The sequence below is a fragment of the Mustelus asterias genome, chromosome 15 (assembly GCF_964213995.1).
Source record: "Mustelus asterias chromosome 15, sMusAst1.hap1.1, whole genome shotgun sequence".
Taxonomy (NCBI): domain Eukaryota; kingdom Metazoa; phylum Chordata; class Chondrichthyes; order Carcharhiniformes; family Triakidae; genus Mustelus; species Mustelus asterias.
This window is the reverse complement of record NC_135815.1, coordinates 71,684,002-71,704,105: the sequence shown is the minus strand read 5'-3', so window position 1 is coordinate 71,704,105 and position 20,104 is coordinate 71,684,002. Positions and strand designations below refer to the sequence as shown.

The following is a 20,104-nucleotide window of genomic DNA, read 5'->3' as shown; positions in this document are numbered from 1 at the left end:
ACGGCGCAGAGTCGCTGAGCAGAAACTGATAGCCAAGTTCCGCACACATGAGGACGGCCTCAACCGGGATATTGGGTTCATGTCACACTATCTGTAACCCCCACAGCTTGCCTGGACCTGCAGAGTCTCACTGGCTGTCCTGTCTGGAGACAATACACATCTCTTTAACCTGTCTTAATGCTCTCTCCACTCACATTGTTTGTATCTTAAAGACTTGATTAGCTGTAAGTATTCGCATTCCAACTATTATTCTGTAAATTGAGTTTGTGTCTTTATATGCCCTGTTTGTGAACAGAATTCCCACTCACCTGAAGAAGGGGCTTAAGGCTCCGAAAGCTTGTGGCTTTTGCTACCAAATAAACCTGTTGGACCTTAACCTGGTGTTGTTAAACTTCTTTCAATGCCTTTCTCCATGGTTGTGCACTCTCTTCTCCTGAAAGGAAAGAAAGCATTGAGTTACAATGGTTCATGTGGATAGGAGGCAAGGACAACAGTTGGAGTGTGGACGCAAGAGGACATTAGGATGAAGGGATGTGTGAATGTGTGCTTTCCAGATGTGCAATGACTAGAATGAGGGGAATGAATGAAGCTGCAATATGTTGTTCTGAAGAGTGCTGTACAGGGGAATTGAAGATTCTGGAGCTTAGCACCTGAACAGGTTTTACCACTCATCTTTCCTGCCCTCCTGAAATTCCTTGATCCATTTTGTCTACAGTCTGTCTCCAGGTTGGAGAGTCCACACTCATGCTGCTCACTTCCTCAGCCACTTCCACACATGATGGCTTGGTTGTTTTCTCCCTCCATTCGGTAGGAGAGCTCACCTCATTGGAGCCTCAAATCCCACAGCAGGACCTTAATGAGACCCAGGGAGAAGCTTTCCCAAGTTTCCTCCCATAAATTAATGAAGGACTGCTAATTGTCACAATGAGTGATCATAAAAATCATTCACGTCAATGTTCATTGAGTTCCGGAGCTAACAAAATTGTTATAGTCTGTCAAAGTCTGTTGCTTTGATTAGGTGGAAATAATGTTAACCTTCTGTGATAGAAGATGTTTGATTTGATTTATTGTCATATGTATTGGGATACAGTGAAAAGTATTGTTTCTTGCACACTATGCAGACAAAGCATACCGTTCATAGAGTACATAGGGGAGAAGGAAAGGGTGCAGAATATAAAGAAATAGAACATTATCAAAGAGTTTGAGTACAGTTTTAAAAGCATAGAACGAGAGTAAAAGATAGAATGAGAGTGTATGCTGGGGACAGCTTGCAAGAAGTCGCCAAGCTCCAGCGCCATATAGAACTAAGCATTCTAATTATACCTGAGACATCAGAACAGTCATCATTATTACTTGTTTTCCATTGAACAGTACATTACCATTTCCCCACCCACCTTTTCCCAGTCTAGCAGATGTTCTCATTCATTTACTGCTCCTCATGCCCACAAGAACAAATACTTTTTGTTTATTTTACAAAAAGGAGATACTTTGGTAAATGTGTTGTCCATTCAGCTCTCTAAGTTTGAACATAGAACAGTACAGCACAGAACAGGCCCTTCGGCCCACGATGCTGTGCCGAGCTTTATCTGAAACCAAGATCAAGCTATCCCACTCCCTATCATCCTGGTGTGCTCCATGTGCCTATCCAATAACCACTTAAATGTTCCTAAAGTGTCTGACTCCACTATCACTGCAGGCAGTCCATTCCACACCCCAACCACTCTCTGCGTAAAGAACCTACCTCTGATATCCTTCCTGTATCTCCCACCACGAACCCTATAGTTATGCCCCCTTGTAATAGCTCCATCCACCCGAGGAAATAGTCTTTGAACGTTCACTCTATCTATCCCCTTCATCATTTTATAAACCTCTATTAAGTCTCCCCTCAGCCTCCTCCGCTCCAGAGAGAACAGCCCTAGCTCCCTCAACCTTTCCTCATAAGACCTACCCTCCAAACCAGGCAGCATCCTGGTAAATCTCCTCTGCACTCTTTCCAGCGCTTCCACATTCTTCTTATAGTGAGGTGACCAGAACTGCACACAATATTCCAAATGTGGTCTCACCAAGGTTCTGTACAGTTGCAGCATAACCCCACGGCTCTTAAACTCCAACCCCCTGTTAATAAAAGCTAACACACTATAGGCCTTCTTCACAGCTCTATCCACTTGAGTGGCAACCTTCAGAGATCTGTGGATATGAACCCCAAGATCTCTCTGTTCCTCCACAGTCTTCAGAACCCTACCTTTGACCCTGTAATCCACATTTAAATTAGTCCTACCAAAATGAATCACCTCACATTTATCAGGGTTAAACTCCATTTGCCATTTTTCAGCCCAGCTTTGCATCCTATCTATGTCTCTTTGCAGCCTACAACAGCCCTCCACCTCATCCACTACTCCACCAATCTTGGTGTCATCAGCAAATTTACTGATCCACCCTTCAGCCCCCTCCTCTAAGTCATTAATAAAAATCACAAAGAGCAGAGGACCAAGCACTGATCCCTGTGGCACTCCGCTAGCAACCTGCCTCCAATCCGAAAATTTTCCATCGACCACCCTCTGTCTTCGATCAGACAGCCAGTTACCTATCCAATCGGCCAACTTTCCCTCTATCCCACACCTCCTCACTTTCATCATAAGCCGACCATGGGGGACCTTATCAAACGCCTTACTAAAATCCATGTATATGACATCAACTGCACTACCTTCATCAACATCATCTCCATCATTTTGATACCAATCCCAATCCTTTGCCTTCTCTCCTTATCCCCTAATATCTTTATTTTCCAAGTATTTGTATCTGCCTTTTAAAAAAACAAATTAATCTTTTCTATGATGCAGTGAATTCTATTCTCTTAATCACTTCTGTGAAAGGAGTTTCCATGCATTCTTTGAATTGCATTTTCAGAATAACGGAAAGTAGGTCAAAACTTATTGCAGAAAATCTATTGCAATAAAAAGCCAGCTGAAATAATGATCAGATTTGTTAAAACAATTGTAACAAGGGAAGAAAGAGTATTATTGAACTCAGCACTGGGTAAATACTCACCAAATGTATTTAACACAAAACTCTAGTTTATGCTATCTGATTAGATCTTTTCTTAGGTAGAACGTTTGGAAAAATTATCACACTATTCTTCGCGGTTGACCACAAGTCATGTTTCTGGTTTGTATGACTACAGATTATCGCAGCATGAAACCTCACAGTCAGATTTGGAGCTGAGGTGCCTTGTCTGCCTGGTGAGACCAGATGAGTCTTTGCTCGATGAGGTGACCTATATTTATTTTGACAGACTTTAACAAAGTTTTTATGTGTGTGCCGCAATTATTACTGGGCTATGCCACTCAGCAGCTATTTTGTTATATTCAGTGGTCCGGAATAGAAACAAGACCGAATGGAACTGCCATTTTAATCTGGGGCTAATCTGTAATTTGTATAGATTACAAGGTCCCGCTGAAGGTTGTCAATCCTGACATGCATCATGTAACAGTGTGGAAGACAGTGACAAAGTATGAAGTATCAGAAATAATGCCTTTTGGAAATGACAGGTTTATGTACCAAAGCAGGATTTGAAATATACTGTTCAGTGACACATACATTTGTTGTAATACAAAGAACAGCTTTGTGCTAAAGTTTGCAAAGTTCGGCTGAAAAAGCAAAAAGAACTCAAGATGTCTGCGCTAAACGTATAGAAAGAAAATAAACTGAAATGAATGTGATATTTAATCTATAGCTGCATGTGATAATTTTCTTACATGTCTTAATAGGCTCCATCCTGAGCTCAATTCACCTTTGTAATGGAGCAGTCAAATAAACTTCCATTGATGTACTAGTTGAAAAATCTGCCAGGGGGTTTTCTACTGCAAGCCTATTTTCACTGGTCAATACACACGTTGGAATTTTTATAGTTCCATGTGCTTTAAGATTTGTATTTTTGGCAACCTTGTAAATAGGGCCCAAGTCATTTGCTCACCATGTGAGCTTGATGCTGAAACAGGTATCACATCAAAGATATCCGGCAAGGTAATGGCTACCCCAAGTAGGATCATTTGGCACAAACTTATGAATGACCCAAGGCCTATTTTAGCCCAGGAAAGTGCCCTGTCAACCTCAGATTCCCTGGAAGGCCAAGATATCTCAAAGATTTGAGCAACAGGTAAAGCTAGCTGTTTCCTGCTGCTACTGTGCAGTGGTAACCCGAGTGGCATTCACCACTAACAGGATGCTGCCATTAAGTCAAAAAGACATTCTGCCAATCACCCAAATGAGTAATGTGGCATATGAAGTGCGATGCTAGGTATGTAGGCTGTTCATCCCAAAGACTGGTGGATTTTATCAAACAGGTTGTTCCTTCCAATGTTCACAATGGGCAAAGTACAGGCCATATCCAACCAGCCTGTGCTTGCAAAACTCAAAACAGCGTGTCCAATATTTAATTTGTCAGTCACCATCATTTTTTGTGTTCTCCATAGTAAGGTCTCTATCAGAGTCTAAATGCCAACCTGTCAGCACTCTCTTCTCATACAGTATAAATTTGTTGATTCCCTTTGCATTGTATTTTTGTGAATTGTCCTGATGAGTGCAAGTTGAGAAACTTTGACAAAAACATTTTTTTTCTCAGCAATATCCAAGTTCTGTGCTGCCAAATGACTCTATCCAATTAGTCCCACTATCCCATTCAATGCCATATCACTGTATTTCTTTTTCTTTATGGGAATATATTGAATTTCTTTTTGAAAGCTTACATTGAAGGAGCTGTTTCCACCACCCTTTCGGGCTGTGCTTTCAAGATCATAACAACTTACTGCTTAAGAAAATTACCCCTTCCGCTTCTTTTGCCAATTATCTTAAACCTGAGGTCTTTTGTTTTTTGCTCTCCTGCTAATGATGGTTCCTCTTTCTACTCAACAAAACCAATCATCATTTTGAACAAAGGCAAAAGCAAAATACAGTGTGCGGACGCTGGAAATCTGAAATAAAAACAGAAAACACTGAATAGACTCAGCAGGTCTGGCAGCATCTATGGAGAGAGAAACAGAGTTAATATTTCAACTCCATATGACTCTTCTCCAGAACTGAAGAGGGAGAAATGTGGTGAATTATATAGTGGGAGAGGTGGAGGAGGGTGGGTCACAATAGAAGGGTCGGAGCAAAGGGGAGATTGACAAAGGTGTCATAGACATGCAACAAAAGGGTGGGGGGGGGGGGCGTTGTTGATGGTGCCATATTTGAATAATTTTGAACACCTCTATCAAAATTCCTCGTCACTTTCTTTGCTCTACCAAGAACAATCTAAGCTTCTCAGGCCTCTCCAAATAGCTGAAGTCCATCCTGAAGCCTACTACCATCTAGCTGTTTACTGAATTGCCAAGTTTTGTGTTACCACAGATTTTGAAATTCTGCTCAGTATATTTAAACCCAGGTCACTAATATATATCAGTAATCGGTGTGGTCGTAATATATACCCCCAGGGGAAATTAAATCTCCTTGCATAGCTGCCAAAGTTGCGATGCCAACTCTATTTATTCACAAAATAAATTTTGGAGCACTCACCACGATGAACAAAAAAGGTGATAGCAACTGCTGCTTTCATTCCCAATGATTCCATCTATGTTTCGATGGCGTGACCTCGATTCTCATTTCCAGATGATGAGGTACTGGTGGGGAGCTCCGAGATGTCCTTTATTTCTCATCCATGCAATCATAAAGAACAGATCAAAGATGAGTCATCAGGCCAGCCCAACTGTGGGATATCAATCACGAGACTTAATTAACTGAATTGTACTCTGCATTTTTCTTCCTCAAGCTTTGCAAAGGGCCCCCAAAATATTTCATCAAGGTGAATCTATGTAAATCTCTAACATCTGAGCTTGACAGACTGCCAAAAACTGGTTAATTCCATGTTTTAGCCTTTCTCATAGCCTATCGTGCATCTGCTGTATCTTGTACTTTTGCAATTACCTAATTCTTTCCTTGACCAATGTACCACAGTATCATTACATCAGAGAAGCAGTTATATTCTCATTTCGGATGAAGAGCAATCATACACCCTGGTTTTAAATTAAATTGCAAATCGTTAAATCCAACAAATTATGTAAATTAGTCACATAGAAACATAGCACAGAAAGGCCAGTCAGAAACAGTCCATGCTGACACCATGTTCCGCTTCAATCATCTCTCATTCTTCCTTATTCCCTTCTCCCACATTATCCAAACTGAACACCTTTGAGATGCACTCAACCACCAAATCCAATGTTCTTGCCAAGATTTTCTGTAGGATTCCAAGCATGGGCCAAGAAGTGGGATGAAAACAAGAGTCCTTCTTGGGTTTATTTTCTCTGTTTTTTTGTTTGGCTTTCCCCATCGAGCATAATTTTGGAAATTCACACCTTCTGCTAAAGAGAAACCACAACAGTGAGAAATGAAATGGAAGTGGTTGACAGGTGGTGTAGGCATTTTAGTTAGCTACATATTTCCTACCGTGGTTGCACGTGGTTTATCTCATTGGGAGGAAAGGAACTTATGTAGAATGTGAATTTGAAAACAAAAGTGCTTTGGATAACCTTTTGCAATAGGTCAGATTTTGTGCTGTGAAGTCGAACAGTTCCTTTTCTGCCCTGTTGATGTTAATAAATAAAGCGTTTTAATATTAACCCGATTAGTATAAACCCCTTGCTTCCCACTTCATAACAATATTTTAATTAAAATGCAAAACAAAGAAAGAACACAAATTATATGAACAGATACTTCTAGAGGAACTTGATTGATTAAAAAGCACCAAAAAATTCTCCCATTAGGTAAAAATGCCTTAGTGGAAACTGCAGGGCTCCTAGGTTATGTGGGAAAAGAATGATTAGCAAGAGGCCTGCAGACTTACAACAATAATACATATTTCAAAAGCAGGATGTGACATTTGCATCCATATTCAAGTTAATTGAACCAGATTCTAATCCCTGCCAATACACAAATTAGAGGTTTAACCTGAATGAGAATAGTGATGCCCAGAGAAATGCAAAGTCTTTCCTGCAAATTTTGACAATATGTAACGCTCGTGTACCTTTAAGAAATGTTTTTTTAAAAATCATGTTCTCTGCTGTTGTAAGCAGGCCTTTTGGTTTCATTGTTGCCAAGCTGTCTGCTAAAAGTCCTTTTATTGCTGCTTCAATGGTTTAAATAGGGTTTTGTTTATGGGATTTGTTTGGTTGAAATGGTGTTTAGCTGTTAAAGTTTGTACAATATCTGGTTGTTTTTTTTCTTGTTTGTAACTGGTAAAATGTATTGCAAATTTTCTTTCTATACATGTTAACTGTATTCTTAAATAAACTTTGTTTGATAAAAGCTCCCGAGTGGGTCATTTGAATTGTACCTGAAGTGAAACATCTCATGCTTACACCAGCCAAATTCAAATTGCAAAACTTATGGTCTAGGCTGGTTTCATAAAATACCTTGGAATTTCTGACCTGGATTATAACAAATATCACACACCAAATTCAGTTGTCTGCACAGGAGATCCATTAGTATGACTCTGTATGAAGATGTTACAAGTGGCATGAATTGTATATCCCACTAATTTTTGATTATGCCATTGGTTAGAAGACATATCGGTGAACATTTCCGTCATTTGGAAATAAGTTAACAAAACTGACAATACGGAAACTCCACATAGGCCTAGCTATTCAATGGAGAAAATCTCAGGAGGTGATCTCTTTAATACTTCGAAAAAGGCAGTGACTGATTCATCACTAACTACTGGATATGTCCCATCTCTTTTTATCCAAAGAAGTGGACAAGAAATACTTCACAGGCAGGAAATTTTTTAGTGGGCCCATTGTTCAGGTTAGAAATGTGGAGTTAGGGGGGGTAAAGTAACAGAATGGTGAGCAAGCTAGCTACAAAACAGAAAACAGAGAGGAGGGCTTCACAATAGTTATTCAGACTTGCAAAAGAGGAAAGTGATATTCCTCTTTATCTTTGGTAGGCCTGGTCCAGGGATCACTGCTATTCACAATTTACATAAACTATTTGCATTGAGGAATTGGAAATACAAAATTTGTGGAAGACACCATTTAATAAACTTGCAGAATGGACATGTGATTGGTGAATGAACACCAATATAAATAATTGCAAGGGGGTACAATTTGGTAGGAGGAATAAGGTGGCTGCATACAGAAAATAAATGTTTAAAAGGAATATAGATCAGAGGGATCTGGGCGTTCAAATACACAAATCACTGAAAGTTGGAACACAATAAGGTCACAAAAGTAAAGCACCAGGATGTATTTCTAGCGGAATAGAACTGAAAAACAGACAAGTTGTTAAACTTGTATAGAACTTTCATTAGAGCACACTTGGACAGTTTTGATTTCCAGATTTTAAAAAGAATAGAGGCACTACAGAAAGTGCAATAAAGATTTAATGAGATGTTATGAGAACTGAGAGATTATACCAATCAAGAAAGATTGAGCAAACTGTGGATTCTTTCTTTAGGAAAGGGAAGACTGAGGGGTGACTAGACAGAAGTCTTTAAGATTATGTAAGCATTTGATATAGAAGATGTCTCCACTGGTGGGGGAGACTTGAACTAGGGGCCTTAAATGTAAGAAAGACATTAATAACTCCAACAGGGAATTCAGGGGAAACTTCTTTACTCCGAGAGTGATTAGAATATGGAACTCAATACCACAGTAGTAATTAAGATGAGTAGCAAAGATGTATTTAAGGGGAAACAGAATAAACAGGAGGGAAAATAGAATAAAAGGATATGTTGATGGGTTAGGTGAAGAAGAGTGAGAGGAAGCATGTGTGCAAAATAAACAGCACCAAGGACTTGTTGGGCTGAATGGTCTACAGCTGTGCTAAAAATACTATGAAATCATTTAATAAAATACGTTTTCAAGAGGTTTCTTTCAAAGAGGAGAAATAAGACATGAGCTGTGCAAGTGCAGAGCAACCTAGTCAGAAAAATGAGGAAACACTACATTCAGAAATCAGGTTAAATGTCTTCCTCATTCAGCCATCACCTACAGACTTACAGAAAGGATATAAATCAAGCAGTGTTTGCAGCGAGTCCAACTCCCACGACAAAACAGAAAATGTGAAAATACACAGCACGCCAGTCAGCATCACTAAATGGAAATGGAAAATAAACTGAGTGTACATCTTTCATTAAAATGTTAAGATATTGGTTTTTAGACAACAGGCTGAATTTTAACTTGGAAAGGAACATGGATGTGGGTGCAAGGGAGAGGTTAAATACACAAAAAATGTCAATCTGCCAACCTGTGCATTTGCTATGAACATGCTAGGCTATATTTGCACAACCTTCTCACTACAAGCTGTTTGTCAATTAGAATCACTCAGTTCCTGGCTTGGTTACAGGAGTTGCTAAAATGACTTATTTGGACATCAGTCCATATTTGGGTTTCAGTCCAGATTTTTTTAATGGTTTGTTCCCTTCGCCTTCAACTCTCCGGAGGTACCCACAAGACCATGAAGCTATTCATCCACAGATGGGACAAAAATAGAAAATGCTGGAAAAACTCAGCAGTTCTGACAATATCTGTGCAGAGGGAATAGAGCTAACGTTTTGAGTCAGGATGACCCTTTGTCAGACTTGGGAGTTTGGTCCATGAGTGTCAGGGCATGTTCACGGGTCTGCACACTGCATTTCTGGGGGACAACCCTCCAATGAATTCCTCTAAAACTTAGCCTGGGGTCATGAAGGATCTAAGAACAGAAGCTTCACAACGAAATGTTTTCTCAAACATCCATTTGCATATCCTTGTGTAACTACAAAGTCTTACTGTTCCTTTTGGGACAATTCCTACAGCATAGACTGCTCCAATTCCTGCTTTGACTGATGTCCTCAGATTTTTGAAGTGAGGGCCATGCTACATGTCACTACAGCTACATTTGAGCAGGATCAGACCCAGCTATCCGGCAGTGAGACAGAACGTGGGAGACTGACAGTGGTGGGCTATAGGTGAGAAATGAAAATGCTTTGAGTAGATTGAGTTCCCACTGCCATGATCCCTCTCGCCATTCATCCTCCTCATGGATCAATCACACTTCACTGCCATCACTGCTGTGCTGGAACATACTTTAGTGCAGATCAGTTTTGCACTGAGAGGCCAAAGCTTTTTAACGTGAGACATGTTGACGTCTGGATTGCGTACCTCTGATGTTGAAGCTGTGCATAGAATCATTTAATTGTAAAATAAGACAGCCCAGAAGAGGTGTAGGAGCAAGATAAATGGTACGTGTCCATCCTATGGACAGCGTGCATTTTGTGAGGTTGACTAGAAGGCAGATGTATGATGTTGGATATAATGTGGGTGAATGGGTGTGGTGGCTGACGTGATACAAAAGAAGTGCATCTGGAAGGCAACTGGGTGTGAAGATTGTTGACTTGAGAAGATAGAGTGAGTGGTTAGGCTGATGATGTACACAACAGGAATTTGGAGTATGTGGCAAGGTTCTCAACTTTCCTGACCGTAAATCATTAAATTGCTCTTTAAATTGAATCTACTGCTGAGCTACTCTGCTATCTTGGTTTCAGTAGCAGGCTTAATAAATGGAACATTAGAAATAACTTCAATGTTAAACTCTTTAAATCCTAAACTCCTGTGGCAAGTCAAATAGGATTTGGGCATGTATGACATTTAGTGCAATGCATCAACGTATGGGGAGCAGGAGACAATAGAAGTTGAAACCTTCAATCCTCTATGCTCCTCCCTCTTGATCTTACCTGACTATACCTGCTTTATATTTCCACATTCTCGCATAGCCAGAGATGAGCTGTCCAGCAGTACCATGTCCTAATCTCCTCAAAGTCCATGGGTCCTGAGATCACACTCTTCCATTAATCTCTTATGTCCAATGCAATACTCTTAGGCTGTCTCCATTCACGACCACCCCCTCCCCCCCCCCCACCCCCGACCACTACCCCCGGCCACACTCTGCAGCCCTTTCTTACAAGACACCACTCCTATTGCCCCCCAACCCAGAATCTCCATCCCTGTCAACACTGAGCAATGCTTTCTTCAATATTCCCAGCGAATGGACATTATCATTGCCATTGGTTTCCACTGACCAAATTAAATTGGTTTTATCAAATTATATTTTTGGGTTTGAATTTCACAACTCTGATTTTCAATGAAAACTGCAAAGTTGAGGCCATGATTATTATATGTCCTTTTCGATAGCACTAAATTTGATCGAATTCCATTGTCAAGGTTCAGGATACAATTTAAGATGGTGGGAAACCAGGTTGAAGGTGGATTCTTGGAAATGACAACTTCATATTCATGCAAGGGTCCTGATGAGTGCAAGACAAAAAGCTTTGAGAAAAAAAAATTTTTTTCAGCAACACTAAAATATTGCAATTGGTCTTTCTTTAATGTAGTGGATTATCTCACATTGAACTACATCACCCTAGTTTGCCCACTCGTCTTAACCCAAACATTTCTCTGAGTAACTTCCTGATTCTATAAACACAATTTACTGCCCCTCCCAATTTAGTGTTATCTATAAACTTGTATATTCAACTCTGTAGTCATTCATTTGTCATTGATCTATATGGTGAAAGGCGGAGGTCCCTGTACAAATGCCGAGAATACCACTGGTCACGTTTTCTTTACACATACCACCCAACAAATAGTGTCCAATTATATTTACGTTAAAAGTGCAATCGAAGCAACACGTCACTTTTTTCCCCAATTGTTGGTTACTTATGAAAATTTTAAATGAGAAAATGAAGAACTTACAATTATATCTTGTTCTTTATGACCTCAGGATGTTCCAAAGTGCTTCACAGCCAGTTAAATAACTTTGAAGTGCAGTATATATTGGTGCAAATTTTCCAGTCTCCAAGATGTGCATCAGGATCTTGTGGAAGACCTGACACATGGACCAAATTGGGAATTGCCTGGGAAGCTTCAATTTCCGATGGGCAATTCCCCTGCTCCCTGTGCAAATGTCTCCAACTCTGAGTCAAGTCAAAGACTTCAGAAATTTCCACAGTACTTACCTGGATAACTAGCCAGGAAATGTTAGATAGGTTAAAACCTAGTCTAACTCCTGGGCAACTACACAACTGGCCCCAACAGCCTTGATCCCTCCAACTACCTAACATCCCCCAAGTGGACTGCCGTCCTGACCCAACTGGATTGCCCCCTGTCCACCTATTCCCCAACCACCATCCTGACCCAATTACAACTATACACATCACTCACTTACCCACCACTTCACTCACCCTGTCTAATTAGTTGTGAGACTTCTTACTGTAATTAGCTCACCCACCAGACCATTCACTAATTCGCTGACATTCAAACGGGACCTTTAATCTTACCATCCAGTAACTAGTGCTCTTAAAAAAAGGGGACTGGTGTTGTTTTCTCTCCCTGACTCTGCTCCATGTTGACAGAGTTCTCCGAGGGACAATGCGCACCACATTTCTGGAAAAGCCAGGCTCAGAATATCCCTGAAGAGGTGTAACAGCTGATTTGTATTCCTCAATGTTTGCGATGTTGATTGAGGGTGAGATATTGGCGAGGACAGCAATAGACTTTCCCTGTTGTTCTTCGAATAGTGCCGTGAGATGTTGTACCTTCACCTGAAAGGGTGGCACAGTGGTTAGCACTGCTGCCTCACAGCACCAGGGACCTGGGTTCGATTCCCGGCTTGAGTCACTGCCGGTGTGGAGTTGCATGTTTTCCCCGTGGGTTTCCTCTGGGTGCTCCGGTTTCTTCCCAGTCTGAAAGATGTGCTGGTTAGATGTATTGACCCAAACAGGTGCTGGGGAATTCTTGCCCCAAGGGTGGGGGGGGTGTGTGCGTGGAGCTCTGTCTGCACCCACTATCTTTTTTCCATTCTGTCTGTCTCACAATTGTGAACAATAGTGTTTACATATTTTCACTAATGGTTAAATACAGATGATATTCAAGATAACAAGTATGCTCTAACTTGCCAAATAATTCTGAAAAACAATCAAATAAGATTTTGTTACAGAAGCTTTCTAACTTTAATATTGATACATTCTGGGGAATTGTGCACACACCACATTGCTTAGGCTGCATGACACACATTCAGCTCCAAAAAAGTTACACAGATTCTTGATGAGACTTTATGCAATAAAAACACATGGAACATTCAAAAAATAAATTTGCATTAAAAATATCTTTTATTTAATATATTTCTTTACACATTACAATCGAGGACCAAACTGATCCCTTCTAAATGAATTTAGGCCTTTTCTACTGGATACTAGGAGATAATCTGAAGAATCCACGCTCCTCCTGACTACCCTACTGGCACCACCCAGTACCGTTGCATTCGTTCTTAGTGTTAAATGTGGTCTTTGGTTTTCAGTTGGATTAATTTAACACAAGAAGTTCAACCAATTTGTGCTACCCGAGAGATCCATTAGCCAATTCCGCCTTCATTGGTTCAGAGTTCCTTCAGAACAACAGAAGCAGCAAAAGCTACCCATTTACTGTATAGTGAATTATATATTAATGCCCAAGTTACTACGCAACCTCCTCTATATAATCTGCCACGTCACTGCAGTGTGAAATGGTGTGGTCCAGTGTAAAATCATCAAGCTGCAAGAAAATAATCAAAACAAGGATTATTAAAACATTTTAACAAAAATAATCAAAGTTATCACAAAATTAATTAATATAAATCTTAAAAATGACATGAAGTATTCTAACCCAATTTGGGGAGAACATATCAAGTTCACACCAGTTTCTTTTTCCATAAAAATGAAACTAGATTAAAAATGGGGTAGGCATTTATAAAAATGGCTAAAGTTGTAGGCTGCCATTAAAGTTTGCAATAAATGTTTATCGGATTCTTATGTTCTTATTTATTTTCAGTTGCATACTGCATCTGTCACCATTCCATTATTGAGAACAAATTCTGAATTTGTTTCTGGATGTTCCCTTTTTTAGAATTTAGAAAGTTGTAAAACTTTCTAAATATTCTTCAATATTTTTTACTAAAACTCAGTTCTACAAACCTTGTCATCTGGACAAAGATCTTCCCCTTCCACAGAAATATCCTCTTCAATTTCTTCACCAATGCTCACTTCACTCTTGGTTTTATCTGAACGCTGACTGCCACTAAGCCAAAAACATACCGGTAGTTATTACAACACAACCCAAGTTAACAGTGCATAACAAATAAATCTTACTACTAAAAGTGTATGATTTTTTTTCTTCAAAAGGACAATGTAAAAATGTATCACAATAGCAATCAACTACAAATTCTCAAATATAATACAATCTTAATTTAGATGTGCTGTATCCAATTGGTTAACTGCAAGACAATAAAGAGCAACCAAATTCAACAACTATCACACGTGTTCAGCTGACACTACCAGGCTCAAACACCTGTGACTGCTAAGTAAAACTGTTTAAATTTGACAAAAAAGAACCTCAAAGCATGGCTAAAGAAGCAACAACTCAGTTTGGGCAATGTGGTTTGTCAAAAAGTAACAAAACTTTTACGGTGTTATCGAAGCAGCGGGATATAGGTGACTACTGTCTAAAAGTTTCAAGTATCATCATGTTGCTAATTCTGGTTTGCAAGCACATTTTCCTTTTTCTCTTTCCTCATAAATGTTAATCTTTTTTATAAATATGATGGCCAAACCTGAACACAATACTCTACTCATTATTTAACTAATTTACCACTTTATGAACACATGCCTGGTTAAATTTACAAATCACCCTACTGTTAATTTTTTCTCTACAGCAGTAGTGCTAAATTAACCAACACTTCCAACATATGGTCAACTACTGACTGATTTGATTTACTCATTTCAATTTTTCATTCATTCTTATTTTTAGTGCAAATAAATATTAGCATACTGTTCTCAATAGTAAAGTCTGTTTTTAATTCATGTGCCTAATTGGAGATATTTTACTTTTTACCTTCACAGTTCAATAGCAGACTCTAATGACACAGAAACCTCACTGCATTTTGGAAACAATTCAGGACTGAAGCATTGTAACAGGCAAAAAGAAAACTCTCAATACAGACCAAACCATTTAATCAACTTCTGAAAATGCCAGTATACCTTATTGACAGAGTATAAATTATGCTAAAATTTGCTTTACCTGATAAAATCATCATCATAATACTCTTCTTCATTCCCTGTTCCTAAGAAACAGATTAGAAATGAGAATTTGTGCAATAAGTCATCATTTTAAAATATTGTTTCTATTGACTGATTATGCAACTGTATTGGATTGCTCATATTATTGTTACTGGTCTGATTGATGCCTGTGAAATTTTTTTAATTCATTATTTTAAAGATTCCTTACTTTTACCACTACCTATGAACAGCACAGCAAACAAAACGTTAAATTATGGCAATTTCAAATTATGACTATTTGCATCAGTTCCTGTAAAAATGAGAAATATCTAAAGAGCAATTTTACACAAATTAGTTCTGCAGTGACCAATGCATATTAGCCATTCGTTCACCATGAGACAGCATGCTTTTTTCATCACTTATGTACCCAAAATATTACTAAAATGTGAACATGCAAACTAGGACAAGAATTTTTAAAGATGGATTATATTTGTCAGATCAAGTGTTTGAGAAAGTTAGGACAGAGAAAGAGAGAACGTTCTGTGCATATGTAGGGTAGTCGATTGGAAAAACTCAGCTAGAAAGGAGTGAAGGAAGAAAGCATAAAACAGTTAGCAATGACAGCATTATAGAAAATAAAAAATGAGGCTCAACATTAAGAGAATGAGGATGTGAATTTCATTGTCTCTCAATTAATGATGGATCAATTAGATATCCAGATGACAAAAAATTGAGGAGAAATTCCCTTTTAACACATCTGAAAAGCAGCTTCATTTAGTTTTAATGAAAAAAAAACTAACTTCAGAGGTGACAACAGAACATTACTTTCAATTTGGTATCAAAATCATCAATAGGAAATCAGCCTTCATGAAGTTCAACACACCCCTTTCCCTCGCTCCCTCTCCTATTCCCTGCTCTGCCATCATTCAAGAAAAACCTGTAAACTTATGTGAGTTACTCATATAGCATACAGAAAATTAAGAAAATAAAATCTGGACTCTCAGTATTTTGATACGCCATGGGCCCTATTTTACCACTTTGATTCTAAGTGCTGAATCTGGGCACAATTCAGATCCAACTTGGGAACGTGTTCTCAGGCACCCCCATACGCACTTAGCCCGAAAATAAAATCACGAATCTGAATTGCGCTGTGGGTGGGGCTTATTGCACCTGAAACGCTGCTGCTCCGATCGGACCTTTGAACTGCGCATGCACAGTGGAAAAAAAAATAGAAAAACACGTCCCTTTCACATCGCTCCTCGGCCGCAAAAAGTGGTTAAAGCAGCCCGGGAGCGATGGCCCCTAAAGACATCGCCCCACCCCCACAACATAACCGTCCCCCATATCCACCAACCTCCCCTGCTACCCAGACCGATTGCGCCCCCTGCCCCCTTCCTCCCCACCGATCGCCCACAGAGTGGCAGCGGTCCCCCCTGCCCCCCCAGAGAACGATTGGGCCTCCTCCTGCCCTGCCCCCCCCCCCACCAGAGCGCGATCGCCCCCCCCCCCATCCGAACCAGAGAACCATTTGCCCTCCCTCCCCCCCCCCCCAAACCAGAGAACAATCAAGCCTCCCTCCTCCACCCCCCGCAGCAGAGAATCATCTGGTCTCCCCCCACGCCCTGCCCCTCCCCCCCACTGCCAGAGAACCATCTGGCCTCCCCCCCCCGCCCCCCCCATCATCAGAGAATGATCAGGCCTCCCCCCCCCTCACCAGAGAACCATCTGGCTTCCCCCTTCCCCCCACCCACTAGAGAATGATCGGGCCTCCCTCCTCCCCACCAGAGAATGATCTGCCACCACCCCCCCTACCCCCAACCAGGGAACGATCGGGCCTCCCACCTTTGACCCCACCCCCCTTAGTAAAGAATGATCTGGCCCGTCTCCCTCCCCCCCCACCACCGATCTGAGTTAGAGAGCCGTTGGAAGCTCTGAATTTACCTCTTCAGAAGCTGGAGCACCAGAAACAGACTTTTGCCGAGTTGGTCTGTTTCGCACCAAATCTGGACGGGCAAATGCGATGGTAAAGGGGGAAATGCTGGCAAGATTGGGCAAATGCATTTAAATTGACGTCGCACCTGTTTCGGGTGTGGTTCCGATCGCGGCCTTTTCAGGCCTTGGTAAAGTGGGAATCTGTGTGGACACGGGCACGGATCGCACTATTCGCTCCATGCCCGACTTTGCCAAGTTTTCACGCCCAAAAATGGGCACAATGCAATGGTAAAATCGGGCCCCATGTGTAGGACTTTCTGATGGCAGGGTTTTTGTTCCACCATGTAAAGGGCTAGTGGGGAATACAATCCTGCTGATACTGGCTATGAGTTGCCCCACAGTCATTTAACATCTGGAGCAGTTGCCACTGCTGGGACTACAGTCAGGCCCCACAACAAGAGACGCAGGTCTGGGTTATCGACAGGGCAGGTGGTGGAGGCCTGGTTTGAGTTACCAGGTGCCATAGGTGGTGTGCGCATGTGCATGTATGTGTGCGCACGTGCACTGTCGATAAAATGGCAGTGGGAGCCAGCTGAGGCACTTAAGTGGTCATTCACAAATCACGAAATGATACAGCACAAAGGGCCTCAAAAGGCCCAAGGGTGGGCGGGCTGTCCAACGGCAAGTTGGAGGTGGGCAGGTAGGTTGACAGGCAGGTTGACAGGCAGATCACGCACTGCATTTTACAAGTTTCCTGTCTTCAAATCCACTGGATGTGCCATGAAGTTCCAGCCATGGTTTTAAAGAATAATCTTCGAAATGTTACGTACTTGAAGACTGTTTTTCTTTTTGTGAGACAATACAAGGAGAGAGAGAGACTGTATATCCTAGTAAATTAGAACCCGCATCTTCAGATTCTGGGTCTGAATATAGCCCATTGATAAAATGGGCTCATAAAAGATATTACACAAAGTGACAAGATTCCAGAGTTAAATATTTAATATTGTTAGCTGCCACATTTAAAAAAGGCTAAATTATTTCTAGCTACCTTTTATGTCAGCTTCTTTTAATGGGGGTCCTTTTGCCAGGGACTCCAAATTCGCAGTCAGAGGAGGAGCATCTGAAAGGGATGTAAGGCCACCTGTTGGTTTGCTGTTCAAATCTGTACGCCTAGTCACCAAAAAAATCAAAAACATTTTAAAACAACGATCGGATTCATTTATTTAGAAGCTTATTACTTCAAAAACAAAGAATGAGAATTTACCAGAGTTTCTGGTGAATGGGGAAATTTCAAGAAGTTACCATAGACTACCACTCCAGCGTTGTAATTCAACCAGTGAAAGATACTCCATCATACCTTCACATAGTGCCTCTCTCAATGGGCTTAGCTAAGCAGAGGAACTCTGGTTTGGGAAAAGCTCAGGACCTTAACACTTGTTAGTACAGCACACTAGAGTGTAAGTGTAATGCACTCTGGAATACTGAATGGAAATACAATTTAAGCATATGAGAACTGCAGAATTTCATAATAAAATCCACTCAAATCTACAGAACACAGAATCTCTAAACTGAACCTAACTGGTTACCCAAAGCAAGTAGCAATTAAACCAAGGTAACAAATATTGAAACCTTCTGCCTCTGCAATTGCCCACCATGGCAACGATAAGCTGAAATGAAAACTATAATGGCGACTTTACAGTGCACTTAGAACTCATTTTAGTTCTAAATGAACATGGTTGCCCCAAGATTGATGGCTAAAGGCAGTTATAATAGATTGTTATATAAAAATGATAATAGAGAGCAGTTCCTTTCAGGGTTTTGAATATCATGAACTGCAACAAAGCTCAAAAGATTTCTAAATCAACTAAATTTCAAGAGGACATACAGCCTTGAAATCACTCCGGAATGCAAACATTTTAATCAACTACATAATCTCCCATGGCATTACTGAAGTGCAAAATTAATGAGTTTCTCCTGCATAATTAGAAATCAAGTAAATTTATGCACAACTATCTAATTACTGAACTCTGATTTGCAAAATGTATTCCACATAAGGATTTTGAAATAACACTATTTAATTGTTTGCACTAAATTATTAAATTCAAGAATCATTACCAAATGGATGAAGTAAATGGCAAGATCTTAGTGAAAATGCTATTGCATTACAGAATCAGTGCCTTCTACATTTGGTAGCTGCAGAATTGTATTTAATATGACCACATATATCCCTCACTCTAGCACTATTATCAAGCCAGTGGATCAATTCTGGTTCCATGAAGACTGCAGGACAGCATGTTACGGAGCCGGGCCTGGCATACTTAAAGTGTAAACCTGGTGAAGCTGTAACACAGCTATGTGCATGCTAAGCAGCAGAAGCAGCATGATATAGACAGAGCTTAGTGATTGTTTAAAATTCATTTAGGAGATGTGGGCGGATCACTGGCTAGATCAACATTTATTGCCCATCCCTAGTTGCCCTTCAGAAGGTGGTGGTCAGCTGCCTTCTTGCACTGCTGCAGTCCCTGAGGTGTAGGTACATCCACAGTGCTTCCCCAACCCAGGAATCAGATCAAAACTCTGCAATCCTGCCATCCTGCCACATCCAATTGTGAATGAAGATGGTGGGGCCAAAAACATCTCCATGCTCATGGCAGAGTAGAAGACAGGGCTGACGCATTTACGACCATTTTCAGCCAGAAGTACTGAGTGGCTGATCCTTCTCAAGTCTTCTATTATAAGTTCCCACCATCATAGATGGCATTCTTCCGTCAATTCAATTCACTCCAAGTGAAATCAAGAAATGATTGAAAGTACTGGACACAGCTAAGTGGGCCTTGACAAAATCCCAGCTGTAGTACTGAATACCAGTGATCTAGAACTAACTGCATCCATAGCCAAATTGTTCCAGTAGTCCAACACAGGGATCTAATTGATAATGTGGAAATTTCCCAACAATGCCTGTTGAAAAAAGGCAGAGTAAATTCATCAATTAGAGCCCCATCAGATCATTTGGAATCACTAGAAAAGTGATGGAAGGTGTCATCAACATTGTTATCAAGTGATACTTACTCA

General features: G+C 40.5%; 1 protein-coding gene across 12 annotated transcripts in view; it reads right to left on the bottom strand.

Moving 5' to 3' along the window:
• Positions 1–13,157: 13,157 nt before the first annotated feature.
• cep43 (centrosomal protein 43) overlaps positions 13,158–20,104 on the bottom strand; it is an 84,948-nt gene continuing 78,001 nt past the window's right edge. For all 12 annotated transcript variants that reach the window (XM_078230093.1, XM_078230100.1, XM_078230097.1 and 9 more), the window contains 4 exons: positions 18,081–18,202; positions 15,123–15,165; positions 14,021–14,123; positions 13,158–13,601 (listed from right to left, as the gene is read on the bottom strand). In XM_078230093.1, the coding sequence (XP_078086219.1) occupies positions 13,527–13,601; positions 14,021–14,123; positions 15,123–15,165; positions 18,081–18,202 (343 nt within the window). In that variant the 3' untranslated portion in view covers positions 13,158–13,526. The remainder of the gene's footprint in view (positions 13,602–14,020; positions 14,124–15,122; positions 15,166–18,080; positions 18,203–20,104) is intronic.